Source organism: Lolium rigidum, chromosome 5, assembly GCF_022539505.1.
Source record: "Lolium rigidum isolate FL_2022 chromosome 5, APGP_CSIRO_Lrig_0.1, whole genome shotgun sequence".
Classification (NCBI taxonomy): Eukaryota; Viridiplantae; Streptophyta; class Magnoliopsida; order Poales; family Poaceae; genus Lolium; species Lolium rigidum.
In genome coordinates, this window is record NC_061512.1 from 180,925,287 (window position 1) to 180,948,450 (window position 23,164).

At 46.2% G+C, this 23,164-nt stretch overlaps 3 protein-coding genes across 3 annotated transcripts; all 3 read right to left on the reverse strand.

Moving 5' to 3' along the window:
* Nucleotides 1–1,487: 1,487 nt before the first annotated feature.
* LOC124652108 lies at nucleotides 1,488–5,143 on the reverse strand. The gene is made up of 3 exons (XM_047191133.1): nucleotides 4,122–5,143; nucleotides 2,378–3,242; nucleotides 1,488–1,860 (listed from the first exon to the last, which is right to left on the reverse strand). The coding sequence occupies exons 1-2, from the start codon at nucleotides 5,088–5,090 to the stop codon at nucleotides 2,385–2,387; spliced, it is 1,827 nt and encodes a 608-aa protein (XP_047047089.1). The 5' UTR covers nucleotides 5,091–5,143; the 3' UTR covers nucleotides 1,488–1,860; nucleotides 2,378–2,384.
* Nucleotides 5,144–8,220: 3,077 nt separating this feature from the next.
* LOC124652109 (serine-threonine kinase receptor-associated protein-like) lies at nucleotides 8,221–14,992 on the reverse strand (the record flags this gene model as incomplete). Its single annotated transcript, XM_047191134.1, is given in 7 exon segments — nucleotides 8,221–8,817; nucleotides 9,326–9,465; nucleotides 9,551–9,688; nucleotides 9,802–9,977; nucleotides 10,241–10,322; nucleotides 12,258–12,393; nucleotides 14,872–14,992. Coding segments are annotated over 7 exon segments (1,026 nt in total). The 3' UTR covers nucleotides 8,221–8,581.
* A 1,802-nt stretch (nucleotides 14,993–16,794) lies between these two features.
* Nucleotides 16,795–18,364, reverse strand: LOC124656783. Its single transcript, XM_047195467.1, has 2 exons — nucleotides 18,021–18,364; nucleotides 16,795–17,922 (listed from the first exon to the last, which is right to left on the reverse strand). The coding sequence occupies exons 1-2, from the start codon at nucleotides 18,339–18,341 to the stop codon at nucleotides 16,795–16,797; spliced, it is 1,449 nt and encodes a 482-aa protein (XP_047051423.1). The 5' UTR covers nucleotides 18,342–18,364.
* Between the last annotated feature and the right edge of the window lie 4,800 nt (nucleotides 18,365–23,164).

The following is a 23,164-nucleotide window of genomic DNA, read 5'->3' on the forward strand; positions in this document are numbered from 1 at the left end:
TGTCGAGTGGTATGCACTAGCAGTCGAGGTGGAAATCGGAAACTAAGAGAGGGTGGGAACGACTTTGCCCATGAGCTTAAGAGGTATTATGCTACTTGTTTTGAGGCTTGGGGAAGGTTGCTATCATTCATGGTAAATGTTAACTTGTTTCTTCTAGACTATCCCTTGTTGTTCATCTTCTCCTTGCATATCATGTGTCTTGCCTCTAGGCCCATGCTTATTCTTGTTCATAATACTTCTACCTTGAACCACTAGTTGTCAAGGAATGGATATTCATAAGGGACTTTTCGGCACTTGTCATCGACGTGCATATTGTTCCAGAAGATAAGATCAATTTATGAACCTCTTAGAGCATGTAAGATGCAAGTTATTAGAGAGGTGTTTAGCTCAAGAAACGACTTGTTGCCACGTAAACAAGCATTGGTGTTTATTTTTAAGGATGGGTGGCTTGTGCATTTTAATAGCAATAACTACACAATATTTTAATAAGCACCTACAAAGAGGTGTTTGCATTGGAAGATTTACAATTCATATAGGTGCCTAGTGATGTGGCAATACTCTTTTTATCATTAAGCACTAACACATAAGCACCTTTTATTGTACATGCCCTTGAAGTATCTTCTCCGTGTATATTCCGAAAATGAAAAGGATGCATATGGTGTAAACAACCTCAATACTTAGGGCTCGAACGTCGGTGTAGTTATGTTAAATAAATATATGACATTGCAGAAAGCATGTAATAAGACATTGAATGCCATTGCACAAAGTATTATTAGATATGTCATTAAAAAATCTAGTGTACATTGTGTTACAAAAAAAAATAGATATAAAATATAGTGCACCTTGTGTGTTGGAAACTTTCCCCACATAGAAGATACATCTATTTGTGCTTAACGATGTTTCTCCTATGTCTCCTCCAAATCTAGAAATCACCATTTATACTTTCTGAGAAGCCAAAAATTGTAAGTCGGGAAGTTCAAACATTTTGTTTTATTTTGTGGTTCGATGCAAAATTTTGGGTTGGTGCATCTAGGCCAGAAAGTTGGAACCTTTCTTTCATGTGAATTTGATGCTGATTTCTCGTTGGTTCAAAGCTTGTGGGGCTAGGGATGCAGCTTGTACCAAGTTTAGTGCAAAGTTATGGTTACTAGGGGTGGCTAGATGAACATGAACTAGAAGTTTAAATCGTGGTGTTGTTAGTAGAAAATTGACTAGCCTCTGCAATCGTAAGCTTTGCCATGCACCATCTGTTCTTGCCAGCATCCACTGCACAAGGAATACACAAACATATCTCGAAGGGTGAATAGGAGAAATGTCACCAAGTTTCCTGATTTTGACAATGAATGGCAACTCATTAACTATTGAGCGCTCAGTCATCTGTGAAACACAGATGGAAATTCCGTTGCAATTTCAAGATGCATGTTTGGAAGGAGCTCTTGCACCTTATAGAACAGCCCAAAAGAGTACTAAGAAATTTAGTACCAACAGAGCTTAAAGGTAAAGTTCATTCACAAATGGATAATGTTCCAGATAGAACTAAGGTACTGTTTTGTTCATTTTACAACACCGAACAAGAGCAAGACAGACATTCTCAAGAGTCACGGCAACTCAGACAGACCAAAAGACATGGTGACGGCAATGGATAAATTTTATCCTTGCTCTCCATGGGTACAATATGATGACACTAGAGTTTACTTTCAAAAGCTACATTTTCTTGCAAGCTTCAGTAAGCAGACTCAACTAGTTTCCACAATTTGCTTTGGTAGCGCAGCAGGCCAGCGACTGAATCTGTTGCTGCTGTTTCTGACGACAAGCACAATGAGAGCAAGCTTACCAGATAACAATTAACAGCACCAAAACCTGGAAGATGAAGTGAAAGATTGGATTAGGAAGGCGCTACGGTTGCCAGTATTTTTTTACCAAGCATAATGTAACAATACCTATTTAATGCCAGGAAAAGGTAAACATGACGCAGTGCTAATGATATATGTGTGCAGCACATACTACCTCCGTCCATAAATAGATGTCTTAGATGTATTATACACTGACAAATCTAAGACATCTATTTAAGGACGGAGGTAGTAGATTGAGCACTGTGTCTGTTAGGAAAAGCATTCTTCTCCTAAAAATATCTTGGGGTGGCTATGGTACAAGTTACTATTTGTTGAAAAACTACTCCCTGCTCACTATTTGCCCACCCTCCACCAGTCCCACTTGTAGGATAATTAGTGGACGATGAAAAAGGTTGCTTAATTTTCATACAAATGTACCATAGTCGTTCTTAAACTTTTTTATGAACTTTCTTGCATGTACTGCATTTCTTGTTAGAAGTAAAACAGTTGCAAAAAAGAAAAGGGAAACCTTGTTTTATGCGAACCTGTTTCTCAGCTTTTCTCATATGCGTCTTCCCGGTGACCACCACTCTTCCATTCAGTTTCATCATCTGCTTCTCTCCGTTCATCATTTTCACCATCGCTTTCACTCACCGTCTCCCACTCTGAGTCATCAGCCTCTTGGCCAAAAGCATCACTAGCATCCCCCTCACAATGGATTCCCCCATGTTTTAGCGATGACTCCCTGAATAACCAAGCTGCACGCATCTGCTTCTTTACCAATCGCTCGGCATAATCAGGAACCTTGTTTTGCCTCAAGGACAGATCAGGATCACTGGACTGAGAGCATTCATTTATAAAGAGGATTGCATCCAGCAGGCTCTCTTTTGCTAAACCGAGCATATCATATGCTTGAGCTCTTCTCCACAAACTTTTGGCATGTCGATTCAAAGGACTATGAAGACACAATGCACGGGTAGCATCACTGATGGCAGCCAAAGGTTGCTGCAGGAGAAGATAGCACTGAGCTCGGTTGCTATGAAGCACCACTCTTTCTTTCTTAGATTTCATTGGACACAATGCGAGTGCTTCAGAGTACTTGGCTGCAGCTCCTTCAATATTTCCTGAAGAGAACAGAGAATTTCCTTCCAATTTTACAACCAACGCTGCAGCTTGTTTAATATGAAGATCCTCCTTTGGCATACTCTTTTCTGATTTCATTTTCTGCTTGAAACTCAAGAGTTCATCAATTTCTTCTTTGGTGTGACTACTAATTGAATTCCGTGAACTCCCATTTTGTTGCATACATTCTTGGAGGACTGTGACTATAGTGTCCCCCAGCTTCTTGTAGTCACCGAGTGTGGAAATATCTGCTAAATCTATCAATGTTGGGGCGATTTTATCTATAACCTGTACACAGAGAAAAAGTGACTAAAGCTACATAAAGAAAGCTTCACAAACTATTAGAGGTTGCATTCAAACCAGACTAGTGATAACTAAGTGTTTTTTGGCCACAGTAATCAGCAAGAATAACCATTAGGAAGTAGCTTCAACAAAAAGAAAGCAGCCAACATAGCTTGCAGTAAACAATATCTGAAATGGTGAACAGTTTGACATAATTGTACCACTTAAGACAGAAAACAGATGCAACATGCCACTTCCTAATACAGAACTGAAGCTGAACATCAGCATTCAAAATTATCAGAAGTTGGTAGCTCAAAATACTCAACTCTTCATTTCCTAAGAGTTATGTAACTTGCAATTAAGTCTAAGGAAACTATTGTTACAAGTCTAAGAAGCAGCACATGCTTCTAACTGTCTTAAATTGTTTATCAAACAGTAGCTCCACCAAGCTATTTCATAGCCACTCAGTGTGGATGTGTCCACTAAATGTACCGTGCACAGGGAAAGTAGTGACCAAAGCTACAAGAAACAAATCTTAACAAATAGCTATAGCTTCCCAGTTCCTAATATATAAAGTGAAGCTTAGCATCCGTGTTCTAAATTTGCCAGATGTTGGCAGCTCAAATAGTAATAGTTTAACTCTTCATTACCTAATGTTTGCAAGAAATCATGTCATTTGCATTTAAACAGTAAAAAAAAATCTCGTTCAAGTCCAAGGAACATGTACTTGTCAATGTCTTAAAGCCGTTCAAAAGAAATATAATCTGGCCATTTCAGTTAGGACATGAGAATGTGCACCAAGTTATTTATAAATACACAAAATTAGAATTCTTGGTCATGCTAAAGCATCCCTTCAAGCATTGAATAAAATGTAGAATGTCTTACCTTATGATATGTACTAGGATCCTGCATTAACCACAGTAGACAATCAACGGCCATGTATTGCCAGTCATCTGAAGAACGAGCAATGTTGCATAAAGCTTCAAGGACACTAGAAATACTAGCAACATGACCTCGGCCAAGCTTGCTCTGGCAGATTGTTCTTAGCAAACCAACACCAGCAGGCGAGTTCTCATTCACGAGTCCACCCCACATACCGGGTAACTTAGCTAGAAACTCAGGCTTGCAGATATCATGGAGAAACTCAGGTTTAAATGCAAAGCAGTTTATGAGCTGCAAAGACCAGCACTGCAGTTGGCTAGCCCATTCCTCAGCTTTACGAGATTCCATTTCTGCGCCACCCATGCCACGTGTAAGAAGATCACAGTGGTAGCCAAGTCTCCGATCTACGAACTGGTAAAAGTGAGAGTACACAATTTCTAGAGAGCTTGAGGCAAGTTGAATGGCAAGTTCAAGTACTTCTCCATGATCAGCAACTGCAGGGAAAGTGCTAGGGTAGGTAGCCAAATGCCCCAAAGCTCGAACGGCAACTCTTTGCTCCACCCAAGTCAGCCTGCCTCTTAAGAGTTCAACTAGCGGAGGTATCACTCCGGCACGAACAGCACGCTCTGCAAACTCCTCCATGTTCATCGTGTAGGATCCAATAACATGCGCCGCGTAATACGGGATGTAAATATTCTGATCATGCGAGAGCCAGCGCCTGTTTTTCAGGCCCTTCCATATTAGAGCTGCCATGCACTCGAATATTCCCAGGTTGATGAATTCAGGGTCATTTGGGTGCGCCATTGCAGTGTTCCACAGGCCGCTGATAGGGAGAACCTGGCCATCGTCATCTTGGGAAGGAAGCTCTCTAAAGAATTTCAGCACGCTTGCTCTCCGCTTGCTAGGGTTTGCCTCCTTCATGACGCAGAAGAAACATCCAGGATAAGGGCAATCAGATGGTATTTTATCCATCGCAAGAACAGGATGATCTTGTTCACTTCTTTATTCAGATCCCCCGAATCATGCTTTGAGCTGCATCGATGAACCATAGCATCAGCAAACTGAGAAACAAAAAAAAAATCCTCCCAAGGAACAAAGCATAGTCTAACAGGGACATCGAATCCAAATTCAGCATATAGTATGTAGAAAGAAATTGGAATTAGTGAAAAACTATATCATGCTTGCCAGCCTATCTTTTGTTTCTCTCTGTGCCACTGCTTTAGGTTTGGCACTTGAACAAGTAATAACTACCAACGTGAAATGGAAAAAATTGCCAACACGTTTGTGAGATTCGCCAAAATTTCCTGATATTATATAGGACATGTTCTTCTTTACATGTGAACACAACCAGACTTGTGTGGAGGGCACTACACATTTTGTTTGGCACGAGAGACAAATTTATATGAGTAGACAGCGACAGGAGACAAATTGCATTCTAGCTTCCTAGAATTCCTATCCAGTAGTGAGTAAATTTAACCTGAAGCACTAAATTGACCCATGATAACAAAATATATGCGGGGTGGGGGGCTCATCCAACCATCTAATACTACCTAGTAATACCACATTCTAGTTGTAGCCCTAGTGAGGCTACTCCGGAATCTCCCAAAAGGAAATACAGTGCCCACTAGATGCGGGAATCTAGCTACTGTTTGAGTCTCCCACCAGGGAATCGCCAATTGGCCATGGAACCACACTGTATCACCAAAACGAAAGTTCAACAGCGAAGCCCCACTGAAACAGCAACACTGCGTTCCCTTCCCGTTTATCAGCAAGAACCGAGACCCCCCCCCCCCCCCCCGCGGGTAGAGGAGGCGCAAGAGCAAGCCCAAACCCTACCTCGCCAGTCTCACACTCTCACCCCCAGCGGGATGCCAAGCGCGGAGCACCCCAGCCGCCCCCGGCAACGCGCACAGAGCTGGAACCCGGCAAGGAGAAGAGCGGCACTGGAAATTTGTAGGCGCGGGGGGAGGAAAGGGGACGAACCACTGAATCGCGAAGCCGGCGACTGGAGCCCGCCCGGCCACGGAGTCCTCGAATGTAGGTCGGGAACCAGCGCCGGAGAATGGAGGCGGGGGCGGATCGGGTGGGGAGTGGAGGGGTTCCCGGCTGGTCTTCCGGCGCTGCTGGATTTGGTTCCTCTTTGATGTGGTTTGATTTGATTTGAGTGAGAGTGGGGGGAGGAGGAAATTATCAATGCGGCGTGTACCGGCGCTGGAAGCTGCAAGTTGCGAGCGGGACCAGGCCCCAGTGTCGTCCTTTGTGTGGAGCCCGCCCGCGCCCATGCCTGACTGGAGTGGAGCCTGGTCCGGTGCTTCCGTTGCTGCTTCTCCACGGGTCTCCCGTTTTTACCCCTCGCGGCACGGACGGTATCTCCGGCCGTCAGCGCATCTCGGAGAGACACATTTCGAACGCCTCCTAAATTGTTCATACGCCGTCCATTTGCGTCGCTCCTCCGCAGACACAGAAATGTGCTAGGCGCAAATTATCAGAGGGCAACCCTAGCGATCCGATGTATTTTGGAAAAAACTTGCATTAACCCTTCCTAAATTATTTGCACGTCTACGAAGTAGAATTGATATATTGTTTGATCATGCTATGCGAAGTCGAATCGAACAAGCTCAAACAAATTAAACATACAAACTACGAGAACAACCGCGATTAAACAAATTTTAAACTAGCTACTTCTTGTACTTCTTGTTAGAAGGCCCCGCCTCGTCATCCAAACGGACGCATTTCCTGCTCGTCACCTCCTCCGAAGAGGTACGACGCGTCCGACGAGGTTGAGGTCCTCTCCAACGAGTGGTCATTGGGGTCTTCCTCGTCGTCATTGAACGAATGACGAGCCTCCGCCTGCGCCCTTGCCTCCTTCCTTGCAGTTGTATCCCACCAATGCCGCCATCCCGGCGGCTTCCCTCGCTGTCGGTGTCCGATAGCAACGATAGGTTGCTCATGGTGGCGTAGCAACGACATGTTGCTCATGGTGGCTAGCCGGTGTTGGACAAGAAGATGAATGGCAGCCGGTTGGAGATGAATTAGAGCAGGCGCAGGGGTCTTTTTGAGCGGGGATTGATGGCGGCGCGTATAACAAAGAAGTCTGCGGTTGCTCTTCCGCGGCGGTTCGGCGCTCCATTCCGGCGGTTCGCGCGTCGATCAGCGTGGTTGCCACTCCGGCGGTTGCCCTCCCCGACAATTGTTCTGCTTTAATTCACGTCGACTCGAGCGAGGGTCTCTGCCAGGCGGGCTCGTGGGAGAAGCGAGCGGACGCTAGGCGCGACCGCCCAGCGTCCACGGAGACGCAAACGTGCCGCATACATCTCCGCGGACGGCCCGGACACAATGCGTCGCCCCGCTGGAGCAGGATGTAGACGCATTTCCGGTCCGCGCGGACGCAAACGGTCGCGCAGTGTCGCCCCGTTGAAGATCAGTCCTCAACTAGTTTCTTTGGTTCTTTCAAAAAAAAAACTAGTTTCTTTGGTAACTTCCACTAGTTGATGATGATATACTCTACTCTCTTTTTTGCGGTTAGGTGATTGTACCTCCAGCCCACCAGAGTTTAAATCTCAGGTTTGTTATATGCGTGTCTCATAAAGACGAAATATTCATTCAGTGGGAGGCGACGTTCCCGTCGATAACAAGACGCCTGTGGTGACTTTGTCAATTTCAAGATCCAATCCGTCAGCTCAGTCTTCCAGAGGTGCTCATAGGGGTAGAGTGTGTGTATGTGCATTTATATGGGTGTACGTATGCGCGTGTATACGAGCGTCTACGTTTGTACTGTGTTTCTTAAAAAAAAAATCAGTGAGAAGATTTCAGTCCCCAAGTTAACATAACCCTACTTCTGCCCTGCTGATTGCCTGGTTCATTCACCTGCCCGCCACACAATTTATCAATTCCGATGTGCTTGTGCAACTCGTGCCGCATGCGCATCGGTCAGGCATCGAACAAAGGAAAACAAAGTGGTGTTACCACTGCAAAGCAGTTTATAATACTCCATTGCCAGAGTAGACAAGCTTATAACTGGCTTAAGCATGTGCATCACAACAATGCTTAAACATGAGATGAGATCATACTCACTGAGCCGCGGCATTCCAAAATAACACCATTTCTGAAAGCACTTTTCTCGTCATCAACACAAATGTCGGACAAAAAATACGTGGCATTTGAATCTAATCCAGTCACCGCCTCATCAGGCAGCATACAAAAACTTCACTCATGTTCCAACCCTGTTCTACGCGTGGTTTATTCTCAGCGTACAAAAAATATCCCCAGCATCAGCTCATTCAAGAAGGTTTTTCACACGGCGCAGTTAACTGCTCTCACACAATGATTCAGGCCAGCCACCCTTGCGTCGGAAAACAGCTTTGAAGAATGACAGCAAGGTGGAAAAAACGCAAAGAGCAGCTTTGACAATGCTATGTCGGTGGTAAGCACGAAGGATGGCCATGCAGGCCAACGATGTAATCCTACTCCTCGGTCTTCTTCTCCTCCTTGGGAATGTGGAAGCCTTCGATCTTACACGTAACCTCCTCTACACCAGCCTTTGGTTTACCGTTTGCATCGGCTGCCTCCTCGGCGTCTGTGTTAGCTGGGCTCAGCTGCCAGATTCGGATAGTGCCATCTTCTGACCCTGATGCGTATGATTCACCCCCAGGTGCGAACCGGACGCAGTGAACTGGGCCATGATGTCCTTTGTTACAAGCTGCACAGCGTAAAAATAATGTCAGATATTATGTTAGGATGAATAAGTGTAATGGAATAAAAAAAAGGGAAACAAATAAGAGCAGCATTGATCGATCCAAAAAAGTATACAATTAAAGCACCACCAAATCAATAACATTACAGTTCGTCCTGTTGTGAAAACAGAAACAAAAGATAGGTCAACGGTGACTACAGGGTGGTCCTGTTGTAAAACAATTCCTGCAGCAGTGGAACAACTTCGAATGCATGAATTCTTTCTCAGAGTTAATGACAAGTGCAACAAGAAAAGCCAGATAAATGTAGAACAAAAGCTTAACATTCAAAGGAGATGCAACATTTCAGCTTCATGGTCTTAATTGTAATTAAGAGACTTGGAACACACAAGGAAGCTATAAATAAGATACCAAACAAACTTAGAGTACTATAGTTTTATTTTGAATAATGCAAAACCACACTATAACTGGAGACAAGCATGGGTGTGATTAAATGTTAAAATAAATTTGACTTACTTATTTCTTCACCGGTGACGAAATCAAATACATGAACCCACATATCTTCTCCTCCAGCAATGAACTTGCTCCCGGACTTTGGTTCAAGTGAAGCCGACTCCACAGTAAACGACATATCATAGCTTTTAACAAGCCCAAAGCTGCAGGATAACCACCAAAAGGTTGTCTGTAAGGAATTGACCTTACTCATATGATGCAGATAAATATCAACAGGAAAGGACTTACGTATTAGCATCCCAAAATTTTACACTTGAGCCATCAGCTGTGGTAATGAACCTGCCATCCTGGCTTACTTCCGCACTAGTAACAGGTGCCTTGGTTTCAAGAGTTTGGACAATTTTTTCACTCCTCACATCCCATAACCTGTAAAATACCAAAGTAGTTATTCAAGATGCACTATATACTATATAAAAAAGCATCTAGATGTTTAGGATATTCAACTGAGGCATTTCTTCCACAAAGACACGCAAACACACCTTACTCCACCCGTATCAGTGCAGGAGCTCAATATAGTTTGGTCATTATGAAGCCAAGCAACAGTTCGGATAGAAGCAGGTGATTTGGCTAGTTCTTTTGGAGCAGCATCTGGACGGTTCAAATCATATACACGCAAAATCTTTTCCATACCTCCAGTAAGCAACAGGTGGGTATCCTGCAGTGGCATTTGCAATTTAATTAGGTTTAGACTGCTCATATAAGACAACTCCAATTGGTTAAAACACGTAAAATGGTCCAGATTTCAATAAACTAATATGTTTTCTTTTGATACCCAATATATCTCCAGCAGGAATAACCAAGTGTATTACTATTAGAGTACATCAGGCTTTAATTCAGTAGACCATAGAGCTGTGAAAGCAAGCAACATCCCGGACAAAAAAAAAGATGCAACAGGGCATCATTTTGAACAAGCAATACCTTAGAAAAGGCACATGCACGGACTATATGCTTGTGTTCAAATGAATGAAGTTCATCTCCTGTTAGTGCGTCCCACACTTTACTGAGAAGAAAAAGGAAATGAATGTGTCAATGGCATATGTCTATAAAAGGATCAAGCTAAACTCAAGAATATAAGAGTAAGAACATATTTGAGTGTTAACATCAAGAACTACTATGTTTGCTGGTTAGCTTATTTCTTACAATCATGCTTGTTCGGATTGTTTTGCACATATTTGCAGCATATCTTACGACATACATTGAATCATTTTAGTAAGCGCAGTTTTGCTACTTGAATATCTATCTACTACCTCCATTTAAGTGTCGCAACTTTGTGTAGATACGGATGTATCTAGACGCATTTCAATGTGTAGATACATCAGTATCTAGACAAAGTTGTGACACTTAATTTGGAAAGGAGGGAATACATCAGAAGACATTTAAGAGAGCAGTCAGCATCCCTATGTATCTCATTGTCAGAAGGTATGGAATAATTTATCAACAAAGACCTGCTTATAGGTGCCCATTCACTCCTAAACTGACTTATACTTCTGCAGCCATGAGTCCTAGTATAGATGCAAGTACCCTCTACCCTCTTTAGTTCAACAAAATGAACTATCTTTCATGATGACATCGTCATTTTTGAGAAAACTAGTTCATTTTTTTGCACTTAGAGGGTAGAGTGTACCCTAATAGTGACCCACTTGCATCTCTGAGTCCTAGATCTTCCATAGAATTATGGTAGCAAACAGATGAGATGATACCCAAAGTTTTCTCACTACTCCTACCCATAATCTTCTCCCCATTCTGCAAGCCCAAATTATTCATTGTGAAGTTTCTAGTATCCTAAGACCTCACCTATGTGGCTTTGACGGGATTCAGAACCAAACAAGGTAACGATTACATGTTCCCAATCCTATAAATTGTGAAGTAGGAATGATGCTCAGTTCCTTGCCTTGTGCACTGATAAGGAATAAAGTTATGTTGTCATTTCTGGTTAGCTTGGCAATGCCCATAAAAATTTATAGCTCCCTTTTACCTATCAAATGGTGTAGTATACCCACATGCACTAAAGTCTATTGACCTCTAAATTATGAATTTATTATCTGTAGGAGAAAAGATGAACTCCAATGCACCCTGAAATTTTTATGCCCATTCTCTTGTCTTCGTTGTAACAATACCAAGCAGATTGCAGGTTCTAACAAAATTATGAATCTAAAAATGGATATTTCCCATTTGCATGCAAAGTTTTACTATATTTTACCTACTAGCTCACTGGACCTTTTTTACCATGCATGCAAGCAAACAATAGAGAAAAAAATAAGAAACCATGTGCAGTTAAATAAGTCTGGTTGTAAGTGAAATTTGGTTGAATAGGTATGCAAAATTCCAAATCAAGATGCAATAATGAAATATATAGAAAAACATACAATTATTTTGCTACCAGTCACACACTGGTGCATCCCTAAAAGCCATCAATCCTTTCTTCATCTTGCCTTTTTTTCTACTTCCACTGTCATGCTAACTACCCCGCCACTGCTGCGGTTATCCTAGTGTTTCCACTGCACTGGTAGCCCCTCTTCCCCACCCCCACCTCTGCCCAACCTAACTTGCTTATGTACCAGCCGCCAGGCCGCCACCTATGTACTGCCCCTTCAATCCCCCACATCGAGAAGCACTATCACCGCCCCCACCCTAACACTGCAGTCGAGGCTTTTAAGTCTCCTCGTGAACAACAAAACCAAAAATGTGACATTAATCCTAACCCTTCCAACAGCGGACACCTTTGCCTAAGAAGAACAATGTGGTTTTGTGAGAAGACAAGGAGGGAGAGGTTGCAACGCAAATAAGAGAACATGGAATCAGCAGCTCGGAAGCATTACACATTGAAAAAGAACATAATCCATAGGATAAGCATCAATTGGAAGAGTAATGAGGATGTGTTCTACTTTGTGAACAAATTAACTGGAATTAATAACAATGGATAAGAAAATCATACGCTGAAAAGTCTGCAGAACCAGAGGCGGCACGCAGAGCATTTGTGTCAAGGCAACAGCTCCAAACAGCACCTTTATGACCTTCAAAAGTCCCAATCCAATCTCCAGTCTCACCATTACGAAGCATTGGATTCGAGTCTGTAAATGCAAGTACACAATATTAGATACATGTGATAGCCAACAATCAAATAAGACAGTACATTTCTGCAACGCATAGCTAAGTTTCTGCAGCGTACAATCTTAAGTGATATGCTTTACAGTTTACACTAATAATATGCCACACCAGTTCCAGCATTTGTAATACGATATCAAGCAAAAGTTAAGTCACTATGTTACAATGTTCTAATGCTTGCTACAGGTGACATGCATTGGCTATTGCTTCATCTATCTAATAGACTAAAACATCTTTTATCGTCATTCATCAAGTGATTCAAAATTTAAGGAACTCTCTTAACAGTCAAGGGAGTATGAATCTAGTAGATACATGCATTGCCATGCAAATAGATGGGATGCCATCTGCTACAATAAATGGGATGCCATGTTCAAGAGATGTAAATGGATGCAGATACCGTCCCTTTTAACCAATCTGACAATATTTTGATTTGAATCTAACAACCACAGTTCATGTCCAGATATATATACTGCTGCCGTATGAGTTTAAGACATCCAAATACGCAACCGTATAAGTATCAGGGTAACATCTATCCATAAAATAGGTTGTTTCTTATAATGTATGTACAATTGACCATAACCCGGTATTCATTTCTACCAGTTTCATCTAGTATCTATGAATAAAACAGGCTGTTTCTTATAATGTATGTACAATTGGCAATAACCCGGAATTTGTTTTCTATCAGTTTCATCAGACCCATACATTTCAGTGTGTATGTACATTAGTATATTTATATAATGCTTGTAACTATGGACACAAACAACATTTTCATACTATCGCGACTTGACTCCAGCCAACTACAGCAGCTTAATGGTATGTATGGAACATGAAAAGGAGATAGAAAATGTGTACATGGTACACAATTAAAAACCTCTGTTTGAACAGACCTGAAATCACTACTTCCTTCAAATGTGTAGGAATGAAATAATTCTGTCCAATTTAATAGCCATAAATAATGTAGGTAATCCATCCTACTTGTTTAAATCCGGCATCTAGTTTTGACGACTACGAGGCATGTGTGTGAGTGTGTTGTTGGCTGGGCAAGGGATTTCTTGATTTACAGTTTTACAGTTGCTACCATGCATTGAGACATGGAGTGACCAGCAGTGCATTCTTGAGACTTCTACAAGCATAAAAAACAATTCAGACGTATGATAGGAGCTAAGAGACCGCAATTAGAACAACAAGGAGTGACATGCTGAGTACGTTGAGATGCTCCGTCGTCCTAATATGACCATTATTGCAAACAAAAAAATGCTACATGGCAGTATGTACGGACCAGATACACTAAATGAAAGCATTAAACAGCATCAACATCGGCATAAAAACTGTTGAGATCTCCTGTTCACCATTCCAACCTTTCTATCTCAGACATCTTAAATTCGCACAACTGTGTAGTGCAGTAGTCGCCCTACTCATCCCCGAAGTGAAAAATTACACATAAACCATAGTAACTTCCATGGTTTATAATGCTTCTAAGTATGGACACAGACATGGTTTTGAGACTATCCAACTGTCTGTGATTTGACTCCCTCCAACTACACAGATTAATAGTGTATTCATAACATGAAAAGGAGATGGACAACTTGTATGTGGTACACAATTACCTGAAATTACTGCTTGCAAATATCGGGGGTTCAGACCATGCAGAAATAGGATAATTCGGTTCAATTTAATAACCATCAATAATGTAAGTAATCCATCCTACTTGTTTAAATCTGGCACCTAGCTTCAGAGACTAAGAGTGGGCGTTGGCTGGGTGGGGGATTTCTTGCTTTACAGTTACTGCCATGCATAGAGTGACTAGCAGTGCAGTCTTAAGACTTCTAAAAGCATAAAAAACTGATACACATCATATGAAGTAAGAGACCACAATGGGAACAACAAGGAGTGCTGTGTTAGGTACTTTGAGACGCTTCATCTCCAACCCTGACCAATATGGCAAAAGAACTCTGCTACTTGGCAGTATGTACACACCAGATACACCAAATGAAAGCATTAAATAGCATCACCATTGGGGTATAAACTGTTGAGATCTCCCGCTATCCATTCCTATCTCAGACATCTTAAGCCCACGTAATTATGTAGTGCAGTAGTTGTCCTACTTATCACCAAAATGACAATTTAGACAATATTAATACATTTAATGACCATAAACCATACTAACTGAAACCCTTCATATAACAAGTTCACATGACAGTCGGTACTAAGTATCAACAAAATTACGAACTGTACAATATCAGCACATTCGGTAACCTAGAACCACACAGATTTGGCAGCGAGATAACTGGACGAAACATTAAATCCAGACATGAAGCACATCACTGGTCGTCAGGCATAGACGTATCGACTATCACACTGTGTAACGGAATCAGACTAGTAACTTGTGCCCTCGCATCACGAGCCGCGGCTACAGCAGGGGGTGGGGGAGAGGACGGGCTTACCCTTGCTGGCGCTGATGAGGAAGTAGCCGTCGGGCGTGACGGGGCTGTAGAAGAGGTCCACGACCGGCCGCGAGTGGCCGTGGCACACCAGCGGCACCGCCGCCTTCTTCTTCTCCATTTCCCCTGCGCTGCGGCTCTAACCCTAGCCCTATCGATCGGCTCCCGGCGGCGCGATCGGCTCCCAACCCTAGCAGAGCACACTAGGAATCGAATCGAAGCAAAATAATTGGGGGATTGCGGTGGCGGATCGGCGGGGGGCGGATGGTATGGGTATGATCTAGGTCAGTGGCGGGGGGTAGATTTGTACACGCGGGATTTATTTTTGTTAGCAGTGGGTTCGTGCCCGGAGGAAAGGGTTGGGGGAGGAGGAGCGGAAGGGGAGGGCCGCCTTTTATATTGACCAGCCCTCAGTAGCTGTTGCCAACTCGCGGCCGTGCAGTTCACAGGTGCTGACTGCTCAAGTGCCCTGTGTAACCCGTCTCGGAACCTTGCCTCGTTCTGGTTCGTCTTTTTCTTGGTACCGGTTAAAAGTGCGGTGTGAGGGAGACGATTAGGGTTGAAAGCAGCATCCGGTAAATCCCGCGAGAGTATTATTTAGGTTAAAGTAGACTAATTTGCTACAAAAAATGACTGACCGAACCAGTTTTGGCTACGAAGCGGGGTCGATCGAATTCGTAAAAAACGACCTGATCTTCCATTGAGAATCACCGAAACAATGAGAATTCACATTTCTTGAATAGCTTCTTAAATAGCTCGCCATTTCTTCCATTATCTCCAAATAAAATAAATGATTGGTCTTTAAAAAAAGAAGGAACGGCCTTTTTGACGCTTGAGAGATCCTAGAAAATGAAGAGTGTTTCGTAAACAAATGATGGTGTCGCTTTGCAACCCTATAGATGATCTACAAACGGGGACAAAGTTATGTGATGGGAGCATTCGGTTCATCTACCATGGCAAGTGACATTCTCTTGCGAAGAATGATGCCCCCCCCCCCCTCCACCCTCACACCCCACACACCGATCCTACCAACCGTCAACATGATCAAGTGACCCAGTGTCAAATATGTTATACCAGCGAGTAGACACTTTTCACTTTATAGGATTTGTCATAGAGCTACGGCGACAGTCAAGCCTCAGCTCTATGGAGGTGCTTGATGCCTGGAACCGTCAAAACTGTCAACCCGACCGTGGTCTCATATTTGTACCAACGATGCACATGCCATATGAATTACCATGTGAACATTACGGCAACGAAAGAACGCCAAGTACCACACGAGTGTAGGCTACATCAAATGACAATGACTTAATAGTATGTCACTCCTCGGATATGTTTATGGCAGTTATCTGAGAATTTAGAAAGCTTTGTTTGAGAAATTAAGAGATAGTGGGTCTTATTATGATGTCACCGGGAAATAGCTATTCCTAAATAAATGAGAATCCATGCAACGATATTCGTGCAACCACAAAGAGATAGTAATATCTTCATGATTCATCCCATGGCAACAATGAAGAAATTGTTATTTTTAAGGCGATCAAAAAATACTGGCTCCAAGAATGTTTATTGCCTTTTGGTCTCAACTTCGAAATGACGTGCATCCGCATTCATCCCGGGAGAGACAGGAGGGACGGCCAACAAGCAACGTCAGCAAAAAAAAAAATCACATCTTAACTTTCACGTGTGACACGCAGAAATGTGATGATACCATGCACGGGACGTCCCGTGCATGTTGTGTGCCCAAAGGATTCACATTTGTTTATAGTTTATTAAGATTCGTGCTGCACTATTTGGGTTTAATTGCGTTTCGGAAATTTAGATCGGATTGATTTGAAATGAAACGTCATACTGTACTTTTGCTGCTCTTCGTGTGACACTTCTATGTTTCTACAAAGGAAAGAAACTGTTGCCGTGGTCAATCAACGCCGCTCAGTGCGGCAGCAGCTCCCTCTCGTCCTCACCGTCATCGTCGGAGTCGGACCCCTCACCTCCGTCTCGCGCCGTCTCAGCCCGCGCCAGGTCTCTGTCTCTGGGGTAGGTGCAATACAGAAACGAGTACACGAGGCAGCACAGCGCCATGGGGATGGCGATCGCGGTGTACAGTGCCCTGGCGAGGGAGGTCGCGTTGTGCCGGTCCGTCTCGACGGAGGCGGCGTGCTCGGCGCCGCCCGCAGCAGGGCGGCGCACCAGCTTGTACCCGTAGATGCGCTCGGCGAGGAGGCCGACCACCGGGGGAGCGAAGGACGCGAGCACGGCCTCGAACGTCCGGTCCAGCGCGAACACGGTCGTCCTCGACCGCGGCGGCACGATCTCCGCCAGTATCGGGCTGTTGGTGGCCGAGGTGTTCCAGGAGGCCATGAACCCCATGACGAACAGCGCGGCGCCGTGCTTGGCGAAGCTCGCCGGGTTGGTCGGGAGCGCGAGCAGCAGGACGGCGCAGAGGGGAATGGCAGACCCGGAGCTGATCTGCGAGAGGATGATGCGGCCCGAGTTCTTGAGCCTCCCGGCGAGCACGTCCCCCATCTTGCCGCCGAAGAGGCCGCCCAGCGACGTGGCGACCTTGAACAGGGTGATCAGCGCCGCCGTCTCGCCGTGGGAGAACCCGACGAGCTCCAGCCACATGGCCGTGAAGGACAGCGCCGACCAGGGGAACGAGCCCGTGAGCCCCTGCGCGACGATGACCTGGAACGACGGGACCCGTAGCACGGTCTTCGCCTCCCTCACGAACTCCTGCAGCTCCTGCCGCACCGGCTTGGCGGCCCGGGCCGGGGCCTTGCTGCCGGCGGCCGCGAACGCGCGGATGGACACGCCGACCGCCGCCCCCATGGCGGCGAGCAGGAGGAAGGCAAGCCGCCAACCTGGAACGCCGAAGAACGAGGTGGGCGCCAGGAGGAGGCCAAGGGTGGTGCCGCCCACGGTGCCGGCCTTGCTGGCCACCATCAGCCACCCGAAGGCCATGCCCCTGTTCGAGCCGTCAATAGAGTCCGCGACGAAGGCGAAAATCGCCGGGATCTGCAGCGCCAGCCCGACGCCGTTCAACGCCGCTGTCACCGCCATCTGCAATAGTGCATCATCCAAGAGATTTGAGCTCCTCTGCTACCTAGCACGGGCGCACGTACGGCGAGCATGAATGAAAACGTGCAAGATTCACCGGCCTGCGCGAAGGTGGTGGAGAGGCCGATGAGCAAGGTGGCCGCGGCCCAGAGGAAGGCGCCGAGGGCGATGACGGTGAGCCGGTCGTGGCGCGCGGCTAGGTAGGCGGCGAGCGGGTAGCATGCGGCCTGCACGACGGAGCGGGAGAGCGCGATGGAGCCGAGCGCGGTAGGCGAGGCCTGCAGCGCGGCGCCGATCTCCCTGTACACCGACGGGAGCAGAGCCGCGTCGGCGCGCTCCATGGCAAGCGCCGCGTACGCGAGAAGCAGCGTGGCCGCCGCCGTCCGCTTGCGCTGCCGCCGCTTCTTGCTCTGCTCCGGCATCGGGTGCGTCGTCGTCTCCTCGTCCTTCTCTCGATGCATTGACCTGGACTGGACGGAGTAATATTTGTGGATCACGTGCAAACGCCTGTCCTGATCATATAAACAAGTCACTCGGCACGCCAGAATCTTTCAAGAACAGCAAAGGCTTTGCTGCATGTGCCTGTGCCTGTGCAATTTGAAATTCAGGAATCAGTAGGAGCTCACGCGACCCAAACATAAGCGTAGGTCTTATTTTCGAATATATTGGAGGTTTAGAGCATCTCCAGTCGCGTCCTTCAAAGAGATTTGGGGCGCGCCAGACGAAAAATACGTTCCGCCGCGTTCCCCAAAGCCCTTTTTTGTCCGGCGCGCCCCTATACGGTGTCCGGCGCCCCGAACCCGTCCCCGTCCCACAGGGGACGCTCCGGGGACGCCGGACACAACGCTAGCGAGGCGGGCTCCCACATGTCGGCGACTATTTGCATAAACCGTTGGTTCGCGCCTCTTTTCTCGTCGCTCCTTCCTTCCCGCGCCTCCCGCCCCGCCGCCGCCGCTGGATTTTCCGGCCGTTTGGGCGTCGATCTCTGCCGAGAGTCGGCACCGTTGTCGCGGCGGGGCTCCCGCCGGTCGTGCCGCCGCCGCCGCGTCGCCAGCGCGTCCCAGAACGCGCCGTCAAATCCGCCCCACCTCCGCGCACAGAAGGTGCTCGACGACTTGCCAGGTAGGCGCGATTGGCCGCTGTTTGTTGCGTTGTCTGCCTCGGCGCAATTTTAACCATTGATTTTGCTTTCGCCATGGACAACGACGATGAGATGGTTGCCCTGCTGCTGGAGGACGAGCAAGCGTTCGACGACGACGTGCGGGAGCATTTGCTGATCATCGCGTCCCTCCAGGACATGCTTGACGCTGAGGCGGAGAAGAGGAAGAGGCCGTGCCGCGGAGGATCAAGGCCGGGAAGAAGGAAGTCGAAGCCCGGCGAGAGGATGGAGGGGCATGCCATGCTGCACAACGACTACTTCGCCGACGATGCAACACGAGCCGACAATTTTCGGCGCCGGTACGAGGATGAGCAAGGGGCTGTTCATGAATATCCTCCACGGCGTTCGAGAGTTCGACCCCTACTTCAAGCTCAAGCTCGACGCTGTAGGCGTTCTCGGGTTCTCGTCGATTCAGAAGTGCACCGCCGCCATGAGGATGCTTGCATACGGAGCACTGCCGATACACGGGACGACTACCTTCGCATGAGTGAGTCTACTGCCATTGAGTGCATGTACAAGTTTTGCCGAGTCGTGGTGGGAAAGTTTGGCAAATACTACTTGAGAGGGACCAAGCGAGGAAGAGAGCGCAAGGATCATGGCACAAAATGCTGCCAGAGGATTTCTGGAATGCTTGGAAGCATCGATTGCATGCACTGGGCATGGAAGAACTGCCCGTTTGCTTGGCAAGGTATATACAAAGGCCGTCATGGATATTGCGGTGTGGTGCTTGAAGCTGTGGCAGATTATGACCTGTGGATTTGGCATTCTTTCTTTGGCATGGCGGGATCACACAATGACATCAACGTGTTGCAGCGGTCTCCGGTGTTCGGCGAGACTAGTGGAAGGGCATGCTCCACCATGCAACTATGAGATCAATGGCCACCAATATACCAAAGGCTATTATCTAGCCGATGGTATATATCCAAAATGGGCCACTTTTGTCAAAACAATCTCGAATCCATCGGGTCCGAAGAATTCTCACTTTGCTACGCGACAGGAGGCTTGCAGGAAGGATGTCGAGCGGGCATTTGGTGTGCTTCAAGCACAATTTGCCATTATCCGGTACCCTGCTCTAAGCTGGTCTCGCGACCAAATGTGGGAGGTGATGCATGCTTGTGTGATCATGCACAACATGATCATCGAGGATGACCGCAAGAATCATGTTAGGTCACATGTTGGTCCCTATGAGTGTCAAGGCCCTCTCGCGGAGGTTGATCATGAGTTGCCTGCAGATTTTGCTGATTTTCTCGCCATGCACGCGAGATCCGTGACAGCAATGTGCATGAGCAACTTCAAGCTGATCTCGTTGAGCATTTGTGGAGGATCAAAGGAAATACCGTGGCACCTTGATGTAGCATCTAGCCCTATTTATTATATTTGATTACTTGTTTTATTGTTTGTTGCAATTTAATTTGAAAACAGTCCTCGCAAACATTTTTATTCATATGCTACATTTGATATAAATGGTTTATGTGTTAAAAAAATTATTTTAAATGTTTGGGGGCGGCGTTTGGGGGACGCGGCTGGGGAGCGACGTCCCCCAAACGCGACACGAACAAACCACGTCCCCCAAACGCTCGATCCGGCGCGCTTTGGAGGACGGTTTGGGGGACGCGGCTGGAGATGCTCTTATAACTTTTTTGTAGCGTGCTCTCTATTACTATTATGAATTTTTAAAGTTTGGCGTCTTTTGATCTGCACTGCAATTATCAGTTCGCCTCGGTTTTCAATTTCGGTAATAGGAAATTTCCGCACCTAGTAGAAGAGATGTGCGTGCTTTTAGAAATTCTGAAAAACTTTGGTCAATGCTCATCGGAGTGGTACTATTGCGGCAAAATCTCGCCGCGCAGCCCTTAGTCCGACCAAATTTAAGTCGCACTCCAATGAAATCGAACTACTCTGATCGGCCGATTCCAGCCATTAACATGGCTGATTCCAACCTATTTCGGCTGATTCCGACGATGTCCATATGAGACGGAGCTAGGCATACGAAGTTCGGGAAGAAACCATGGCGGAATCCGGGGAGAAGCCGCGGCGGCCAGCTAGCTAGCATGCTAGCACGCACACCCGCGACTAGCACGCAACAGCTAGCAGGTGGCACGCGCATGCGCCCGTCGGTGGGCGGCAGGGGTTGGGGCGCGAGCACGGTCGAGCGCCTCCCAATCTACGCGCGAGGAAGACAAAGGAATATTCTAAGGATATTTAGAATATTCTTTTTTATAGTTCGAGGATGCAAGCACATAAAATACTCGAAGCGTTTTACAGGCGAGTGAACTTTAACGGCGGAAGACGCCACACTAAGGGTATCTTCACCAGCGGCCCCAAATAGGCGCCAGCAGGAGATTCTTAGTTTAGGGAAGGTCATTCCACACTTGCGCAACCTATATGGCTCCCCTTTTTTGGGGGGGCAAAATTACAATATTTTGTATAGTTTTCACGATTCAAACATTATTTTTCCATTGTTAGAACACATAAATTATTTCGTACAAATAGTTTAAACAAATAAATTAAATTATTCGTACAATAATATAAATAAATTGCAACATGCAATGTTTCCTCTTCGCACCAACAAATTCTCAACTAGATCATTCTGAGTATGAACACATGCATCTAGGATTTCTTCATGCATATGGAGGAAAGCAACAAACTGGGTCGGTACCTTCTCAATCTAAGCAAAAGATCCCTGAAAATCAAATGGAGGGTCATCATCCGCTGGTGCGTCGCGCTCACTCTCAATAATCATGTTGTGTATGTTCACACAAACATTCATCACCTCCCACATCTGAGACTCCGACCAGGTGAGAGTAGGATACCGAACAATGGAAAAACAATGATGTAGCACACCAAATGCCCGCTCTACATCCTTGTGACATGCTTCTTGGCATGTCACAAATTATAATTCCTTCTCCGAAGTAGGGTTTGGAATTGTCTTCACAAATGTAGCATATTGTGGATAGATACCATCATCTAGATAGTACCCTTGTTGTACTATGTGTGGCCGTTGTTCTCGAAGTTGACCGGCGGAGCATGTCCCTGTTGCGGTCAGAAACCCACCGGCGGGCAGCGACTGGCAACACAGTAGAGCCGGGAACAACTAGGGCTGCGGCTGGCCCCAGTCCCTCAGAGCGACGGCCCGCAAAGCCTCCTGGTCACACGTCCGATGCTATCGCAAGGGCGTGCCACCTGACCTATACCTGGTCGGGAAGGTGTTGGATGATGCCTCGCTTAGTTTCCTGCAGGGCATACACGTAAACGTTAAATACGAGCCTCGATCGGCTCTCGGGTTATCTCGTGAATCGGCTCAAAGAGCCGATCCACCCATGATTCGTACGAGGTGTCCGAATATATGGTGGTCCTGCTTGGTCAAGATAAAGTTAAAACGATCTACGACGATTTAGGGTTTTCACCGCATAATCGGATCATCCTACTCACGATTGGGCCTCGCGCTCGCGTACGGTGACCGTAAGCCGATCCTAGATAGGGCCTAAAAACCAACACGAGGTTAATCCCTGGAACATCCTGTCTAGGGCTAGCAAACTCCACCCTACACGCCGTTGGATCCTCCAACCCTTTGTAAGGCCTAACTATTGCGGATGTTAAACTAATCCTTGAAGAACAAGGAGCAACCGTAACGGATCGGATCTACTAAACTATGATCAAGCGGGGTGCCGCCCCTACACCTAAGAAAGGTGTAAGGGCGGCTAGATGTATAAGGGTTGCACTACGACAGCATATGATACGAAGAACAATGCTAACCCTAACACATCTAAGATAACTACGTTGCTCGCCATCAAAAAGGCTTCAGCACGAGCAACGCATGAACAACGTGGGTAGGCTGGTGCTGCCTAGATCGCAAGATGCGATCTAGGCAGCATGGTGCTTCCGGAGAAACCCTCGAGACGAAGGAGTTGGCGATGCGCCGAGATTTGTTTGTGTTGAACGTTGGTTGTTGTTTATTTCATAAACCCTAGATACATATTTATAGTCCAAGGGACTTTCTAATTCGAGCGTGCACCTAACCGTGCACGGGTAAAACTACGACTCCTAACCGACACGTAATCTAATATGTTACGGATACAAGGGCAA